Below are 8,963 nucleotides of genomic sequence, written 5' to 3' on the forward strand. Positions count from 1 at the left end.
ATATATATATATATATATATATCCTTTGCTTCTTCTGTGTTTCTCCACTGTCTCTTTGTGTCATTTCAGTTATTTAAGCACATTTGAAATTTTTCACACTGCAGTGTTTTTGCATTCCTGCAATGTTCAATATGCTGTTCTGCAGTGCTTTTGTTGTTAAAGGGTGAAATCATAGAGAATAAATTCACACAGTGAATGACATGAACAGCTGGATAGCGTTGGAGCCGCAGAAAAGCGGAGGAGTACCAGACAATAATGTCAAAGCTCTTTGTTGCATGGCAGGGACTGGAGGACGTGATACAAATTGCTCTCATAATTGTTGCCATCCAGACAGTTGGAAAGTCACCTTGTTTTTCTTTTTTTTTTTAACCGTACCCTGTAATTATCAGGAAATAATAACAGGGCCATCAGTGTCAAGGCTGTCTTCCTGAATAATTGCAACTGTGCGAGGGCAACAAATCGGACTTTATTTGGCTCTGTATGCATGAATAAAGAACTGAGGAGTTTTTCTGTATTTACTGCAGGCTGTTCTAAGCATTCCTACTCTCTAAACTTTATACATCATTCATCCTCAACCCAGATCTCCTTGGGAGGAAGCAATCCAAGACAGGCTGGCCTATTTTGATGTATGTTTGATGGAAAAGGCACTTGCACTATGAATTGTTGATGCTAAAAATGAAGGAGTGATTTTATTTGCACCACAACTGGTGCTTACAAGTTCATTAGTCATTAAATAGATCATGTAGCTGATATATAATATATTTGGGATTAGGTATATTTTCCTGTTTTGTGACTTTTCATTACTCTGTTCGTCCTTTTACATTATTTCCATCCATTTTGTAATTTTATACATTTAAATTTAAATTTATTTATATATAAATAAATAATAAATTGTTGTTAAAGGGTGAAATCATAGAGAATAAATTCACACAGTGAATGACATGAACAGCTGGATAGACAATGATTACATAAACAAAAGCAAATTAGCATGAATTCCTTGAGCTGAAATTCAGAGCGGGAAGCACACACTGTTCTTGCTGTTTCATAAATATTGAAAACACCATGAAATATTTAAATGCGGAACCACATACGTGCACGCACACACAAAAAAATAAATATCTGGAATCTGGAATCCATGTAAAGAACAACTGAAAAGGCATCCAGTCGAAAGAAAGTGTGCCCCACCAGCTCTGTGAAGATGCAACTTCTCTTCATATGCAAATAAATCTCTCAGAGTAAAATGATCAAAGTTATCTTCAGCAAAGAAAGCTGTTTGTCTGTAAGTCATGGCTCCAATTTGATTTTAACAACTTGGTGCTCTATCAGAATAAATTACACTTTCTGAGAGACTGAATAAAGCAACCACAATACTCCACTGATCTGTTTCAAGTCTGTCATTGTGCCTAAAACAAAGCAGTTTTAATCTTATTTGACTCACTAAACAATTTTGTATTTTTATTTTAGTTTTTTAGTAAAATTCTAATGGCACTATAAACACCAATATATCAAAACACTTCAATCTTCAGTCTAAAAATATTAATTAAATACCCATATGAAAACATTTTTCATAATATCAATATCATTTCAATAATTCCACCTTGATGCAAATGACGATTAGTATGATTATCCAAATTATCATCTTGATCCAAATGTCACATGAAGATTAGTAGATGGCATATGATATTATTTATCTAAATCAAGAAGCAATCAAATTCTGGCATTAGATGAAGTGCAATCTGAAGTGGTTTCTGGGAATTTCACATGACCGAATATTTTGTAGAAAAGCACTTACACAAAAAAGCCCTTTAATGTCTATCATTCATATCACTAGTCAGCGGCCTAGCACTTAAATCCAGCATTAAATCTCTAACAAACATAGCAACATACTAATATTATGAAAAAATAATTTGTATTTAATTTAATTTGTCACGCCTTGTTTTTCCACATTCTGTTTATGTAACTGTTAAGACATAATACATTGGATGATACCAAAGAACTATAAATATAATTAATTCACAAAAAAAATCATACATTCAAAAAATAAATAATACATAAAACTACACATTGGAGCAAGAAAACTGAGAAAATGCTGTAATATAAAGCACAATGCAATTCACGATTCAGGCTCCATGTTCTCTCTTAGGTTTTATGGTTTGTGCATCATAGGATAAATCAATGTGAAGAGTAGGCCTATAGAGGGTGAAAAGATCAGGCTCTCATTAAAACTAGGACGATGTCTCTAGCTGTACATCCAACTAAGGAGCAAATTTAATTAGTGGACTGTGAAGTGAAGTCATACCGCAACTCTCTCGCTAGATTCATTATACACAACGCAATGCATTCTGTGGCCTAGTTCTGCCTCAAGGCATAGCCTTTACTTAAGGTAAATTAGTGGATGTTGTTTGTTTGTTCCTCTTTAATCTTAAAAAGGGTTTTCGGAAAATATTTTCCAGTGCTATGAAACTGTAATGTGGTGGGATTTTGGTTACGACACTGATTCGAAATGGAGGAGAGCTGAAAATGAGAACAGGAGCTGGAGAGAGAGAAAGCAATTAATAATCTCTTCAGGAGACTGTGACTGCATGACTGCACATGCAAACTAATGCATTTCTTCTTCCCTTTTTTTAATTTTGAAAAATCAGTTCAGGTTATGCACACTATGTCAGCATTCCAGCTGCAGTGTCTGCATTTTATGCTTTGTTTTGTCTTTAATATGACATAGAATGGACAGTAGTTTTTCTGTTTCTCATTGATTTTTATCCCTGAGGAAATTCAACTGTTGGATTTTGTAGTGTAAATTTTAAAGCCGGTGTTGAGTGCTACAGTATTTTTGTTGCTGCTAAAATTGTTGATATCCCATCAACACATATGAAAACCCATCATTTATTCTGGCAAGATGCTGCAATCTGTTGCTTTATGACAAAATCACAAGACACCCTGTGGTGCTGTTATAATGACAGTCATTATGTCTCTGGCTCTGTCCATTACAGTAAGAGGATTTTGCTGGCAATCGACAGACGGGCCACTAAACTGTAACTAGGTCCAAATGCACATTTTCTGCCATCAAAAGATGGAGGATCACTGTTGAGATGCTTTCCTGCATTATGGGTTGTACATTAAAGGAACAGCTCACCCAAAAATGAAAATTTGCTGAAAATGTGCTTACAAATTTATATTGTGATGTTTTTATCAGCTGTTTGAACTCTCATTCTATCTGCACCCATTGATTGCAGAAGATCCGTTGGTGCAAGCAGCATCTTGGATGTCCCGTGAGTGAGTAATTTCCAACAAAATTTATTTTTTGGGGCAAACTTTTCCTTTAACACCACTAGCTGTAGAATATTATGCTGTGCCAAATTTTGCTCACATAATGTAAAGTATAGGCCTACCACAAAGTGGCACTGATGTGAGTCACATTAGTGCCACTTTGTGGTAGGCCTATACTTTATTTATTACAGGTGTATCACAATGCGATTTTTATTTGTGAAGAACAAAACTAGAAAATTATTAAAAACAATAAGTACAATATTTTTGTGTCAATGTAGCGTCTGATACCGGACAGTGATACAAATTCAGTTTATAGCCTAGCCTACGTTTAGCGAACTTTGACTAATAACTTGTGGTAATTAATAAAACGTTTGAAAACGCTGATTTTTGTCTACACTAGCCATAGTTTAAACATAGTATTTGGAATAAAACTGTGGTTCTACAAATGGCAATCAACACGCCAAAATAAATAAATGGTTATTATACTATACACAATAATAAAACCATTGTTAATTTTCGTAAGGGTGTATGACTTTCGTTTTTCTGCTGAACATAAACTTTTGAGAATATTTTCATAATATTTTGAGAAATGTCTTAATTTTTTGTCAATAATGGAAGTCAAAAGGTAACCAAAAATGTATCTCATACATCCGACAGTGGATAGCCAGTACTATTGTAGAGAGAAATACTGCCATCTTTTGGTGTTGAGATTAATTGTGGCTTTATGCATTTCAGTATTTTAAACACCTTTATGTGACATTTCTGCTAAGCAGTGATCCAGAAACAGAAACTAAACAAAAATGACACATGTTCCTCTGTTGCAGTTTTGTTTATTTGATTTATTTGCAACTATAAATTGATTATTTAGAAAAAAGTAGGATACCCAGCAAGGACATGTCTTGGCACATTTTTTGTTGGATTTCTAATACAATTTCTGTGGCATACTGAACAAAACCATATCTCATCTTTTAGGAAGTTAAAAAAATTCAAAATACTGAGCACATCTAGTAAAAAAAATATGCTTTAGTAAACCTGAACCTATTTACATCCTCTGGATGAATGGCTCTATGTCAGTCTATGCCATGTTAAGTGAAAACCCTCTTATACATAAAAATATTGTTTTTTTACGTAAGAAATATTAGAAGCCTGTTTCATTCATAATGCCTAGCAATATGTGGAATAAATAAACAGGATGTGAACAATTATTGCACTTTTGCAAAATGAACAATATACTAAATTCTCATCATCACACAAACATCAAACATTATGCACAAATCTAAAATATAATTTGTTTTATATTATAGTATAACAAATATATTAGTTGAGTTAATTTGCTGGAGGTCAAAATAAGATTGGTCCAATCTGGAAAGATATTAAACCTCATCGTATTGGAGACCCTAATTCACACTTATGAAAAGCAGAAGGACTGCTGTATAATTGTAAATAATTGATTTGAGTTTGTATTCTTTTTGTTAATTAATCTTGCCACTCCTTGGTAAAGCTACAGTTCAAGTATTGATAAACATATATCATATTCTGACACCATAATAATTTCTGAAATCATTATACCTGATATAACATCAGGAGACATATTATATCAGAACTCATCATGTGTTGACTGGACACTAGCAAAAACTGTTAAAAGTTCTAGTCTAAAAAACAATATATTTAAGTTGAATTGTGTGAATTGTTATCATTCAAATGACCTAACAGTACACTAATGTACAATAATCTTATTCATATGCATTTAAACATGCTGAAATTGTGATTATTATTTTTAGATACTATTCTCTATTTCAGAATGTGAAAACAAACATTTTAAAAAAATAGTTGATGTGAGCAAAAATGCAGAACTTTCTGTGCTACTGTTTGTTTGCTGAAGACAGTGGGAATGTTCAGAATGGAATACTAAAATACTGCATACTGCATGCTACACCATACTGTATACTACATATTATTGTTACAATATAGTATGTAAAAAATAATAGCACAGTATGTAATAGGTAATGTATCTAAAAATAGTCTGCAGTATGCAAAAAAAAAAGGTTTAAACTGTAGTATGGTACACTGTTATCACAACGTTGCATATTTTACATTAGAGAGAGGTGTCTGGTTACGATTTCAGAAATAAATATAGCAATTTTGCAATGTTTATTACAATTTTGTACACAAATATTCACACTTTTGTCAGTCCAGTTAAATAATGAGTAATTATTGAGAAGCAGTGTACTGGTCAAATATTGCACAGTTTGGCAAATGTAGTAAGTCATAAGAGTATTCAATGCAATCAGAAAATCTGCATACTAGCGTTGTCAAAAATATCAATTTTTTTTTATACATATCGATACTGAAATATCTGAAACAGTTCTGATCATAGACGGTTTCAAAACTCTTTCTCCGTAGTACTGATACACCGATACCAACTCTAAACTTGCTTCATAACATCAGTCGAGTGTTTGAAATAACATCCTTTTGTGATCTGATTTGGCTTCGAACGAGGCAGAAAATATATTATTTTACAGTATTCTATATTGTATTAAATGCCATGTTGCATTACATGTGTTTATAGTGCTCATTATGCTAGATAATGGTCACACCCCCCTATTCTTTGTAATAAAATAGCAAAATTAATACTTCTTTTAAAAAACATTTGAAGTAAACATGCAAATCCATAAGCTTTTCTCCAGTGTACAATGTAAGTTTTTCTTCAGTGTTTTACCACCTCAAGAAGTTTTCATTATTGTAAAAATATTCCTCATTGTCAAGTTCTAGCCTTGTCATATTTATCATTTAATAGAAATCAAAAATGTTATGCCCTTAATGTTGTTCCCGTTTTTCCCTGTGGTATCGAAAATGGTATTGAATATCGTATCAAGGATAGAAATTCCAGTATCGTGACAACACTAGTGCAGCATTCCTAGTAGGAGTAATATGATAGTTTGCCATTGTGAACATACCCACTGTGCTATAGCCGAGGACACTCAATTGGTTAGTCTACAGCATTACTGTATAAATGTGGCACTGAGCTCAGAGCTGGGAATCTGCCCCCAATGTGTTCAGATCATCTCGGGTATATTTCTCTGACCCTGAGCGGAAGCCCGCAGAGATCTCTTCAAATGTCCGCCCTTTGGTCTCAGGAACTTTGAAGTAGGTGAAGACAAAGAATATCAGCAGGAGGACAGTGAAGATGATGAAAACGTATGGCCCTGTCAGTTCCTATCAACAGAAAAAACTGTGAGTATTTAAAGAAATGTGAGAATAACGAGAAAATAAAGACTATATCTGTGTTATGTCTGTGTTATGTAATGTTTCCATACCTCAACATATTGGAAGCTCATTCCCACCAAGAAGTTGGCAAACCAGTTGGAGAAACCAGCAACAGCGATGGCAGAAGGCCGGGGACCTTGACTGAAGAGTTCTGCCACAATGAACCATGGGATTGGGCCTGGTCCGATCTCGAAAAATGCCACAAAACTGAAGATGGCGACGATGCTGACATATGACATCCATTTCACTTGATCCTGCAAAGGACAATTAGTGAATAAACACCATTAAACACCAGTTTACACATGAACACTAACAGAAATATAGTACATCAATGTAAGCAGATACATACTAGTAGCGCCATAGCTATGGTCATGAGAACAGAAGACACAGCCATTCCCATCAGCCCAATAAGATGTAATGATCTTCGACCAGCTCGCTCCACTATGAACAGCTAAATTAGAGAGAGATACAAGCATTTTCATCCAAAACACTGTCAAGCACCTCAACAAAGGACAAAATCACAAAAAATATGTTCGTACTAACTTACCGACACAACTGTGAATGCTGTGTTCACAACTCCAGCACCAATGGTGGCATAGACTGGCTCAGACACCCCTGCTTTCTCAAATATACCAGTGGAGTAATAAAAAACCTGAAAAACACAATGCACTTAACATTCAAATCACTGACATGACAGCTATAGCTGAACATTAATAGGTGCACCAATGGCCAACTAACTAGCTTTGTGATACATTTATTTATATTAACCAGGACAAATTAGTTGTAGATAAACAAATAAACATATCATTAAAAAGTTTATGAAATTGTCCATCAATTTACTCTTGCTGTTACAGCCATATGACACATGCTTTATCCAGTTTTTGAAGATCACACAAACGCTTTCTCATTTACACTCACCAATGTGAAAAAATTAAATAAAAAAGCGAAATCAAACCATAAAGCATCATTTAAAACAAAACTTTATTATTAGTAATATTAGTAGCAGTAGTGGTAGTTTTAATTATGAACATTGCCTGTCAAAAGTCTGGAATAATTATGATTTTTAATGATTTTGAAAGAAGCCTCTTATGCTCACCAAGGCTATATTTATTTGATAAAAAATTCAGTAAAACAGTAATATTGTGACATATTTTTACAATTTAAAATAACAATTTTCAATTAAAATATACTGTATATTAAAATGACATTTATTACTGTGATGGCAAAGCTGAATTTTCAGCAGCCATTACTTCAGTCTTCAGTTCATCCTTCAGAAATTATTCTAATAGCACGTTCAAAAAATGTAAAAAAAAATCTTAATTATTCCAAATTTTTTACCGGTAGTGGGTGTGTGTGTGTATATATATATATATATATATATATATATATATAATATAGTACATCAATGTAAGCAGATACATACTAGTAGCGCCATAGCTATGGTCATGAGAACAGAAGACACAGCCATTCCCATCAGCCCAATAAGATGTAATGATCTTCGACCAGCTCGCTCCACTATGAACAGCTAAATTAGAGAGAGATACAAGCATTTTCATCCAAAACACTGTCAAGCACCTCAACAAAGGACAAAATCACAAAAAATATGTTCGTACTAACTTACCGACACAACTGTGAATGCTGTGTTCACAACTCCAGCACCAATGGTGGCATAGACTGGCTCAGACACCCCTGCTTTCTCAAATATACCAGTGGAGTAATAAAAAACCTGAAAAACACAATGCACTTAACATTCAAATCACTGACATGACAGCTATAGCTGAACATTAATAGGTGCACCAATGGCCAACTAACTAGCTTTGTGATACATTTATTTATATTAACCAGGACAAATTAGTTGTAGATAAACAAATAAACATATCATTAAAAAGTTTATGAAATTGTCCATCAATTTACTCTTGCTGTTACAGCCATATGACACATGCTTTATCCAGTTTTTGAAGATCACACAAACGCTTTCTCATTTACACTCACCAATGTGAAAAAATTAAATAAAAAAGCGAAATCAAACCATAAAGCATCATTTAAAACAAAACTTTATTATTAGTAATATTAGTAGCAGTAGTGGTAGTTTTAATTATGAACATTGCCTGTCAAAAGTCTGGAATAATTATGATTTTTAATGATTTTGAAAGAAGCCTCTTATGCTCACCAAGGCTATATTTATTTGATAAAAAATTCAGTAAAACAGTAATATTGTGACATATTTTTACAATTTAAAATAACAATTTTCAATTAAAATATACTGTATATTAAAATGACATTTATTACTGTGATGGCAAAGCTGAATTTTCAGCAGCCATTACTTCAGTCTTCAGTTCATCCTTCAGAAATTATTCTAATAGCACGTTCAAAAAATGTAAAAAAAAATCTTAATTATTCCAAATTTTTTACCGGTAGTGGGTGTGTGT

General features: G+C 33.3%; 1 protein-coding gene across 1 annotated transcript in view; it reads right to left on the minus strand.

The window, feature by feature from the left end:
* Positions 1 to 5,103: 5,103 nt before the first annotated feature.
* Positions 5,104 to 8,963, minus strand: part of LOC107703064 (solute carrier family 2, facilitated glucose transporter member 1-like) — an 11,973-nt gene continuing 8,113 nt past the window's right edge. Inside the window, exons 7-10 of the mRNA XM_016505563.1 lie at positions 8,156 to 8,260; positions 7,958 to 8,059; positions 6,585 to 6,788; positions 5,104 to 6,483 (exon numbers count right to left, since the gene is read on the minus strand). Coding sequence (XP_016361049.1) covers positions 6,295 to 6,483; positions 6,585 to 6,788; positions 7,958 to 8,059; positions 8,156 to 8,260 — 600 coding nt within the window. The 3' untranslated portion in view covers positions 5,104 to 6,294. The remainder of the gene's footprint in view (positions 6,484 to 6,584; positions 6,789 to 7,957; positions 8,060 to 8,155; positions 8,261 to 8,963) is intronic.

The sequence above is a fragment of the Sinocyclocheilus anshuiensis genome, unplaced genomic scaffold (assembly GCF_001515605.1).
Source record: "Sinocyclocheilus anshuiensis isolate Anshui unplaced genomic scaffold, SAMN03320099.WGS_v1.1 scaffold883, whole genome shotgun sequence".
NCBI lineage: Eukaryota > Metazoa > Chordata > Actinopteri > Cypriniformes > Cyprinidae > Sinocyclocheilus > Sinocyclocheilus anshuiensis.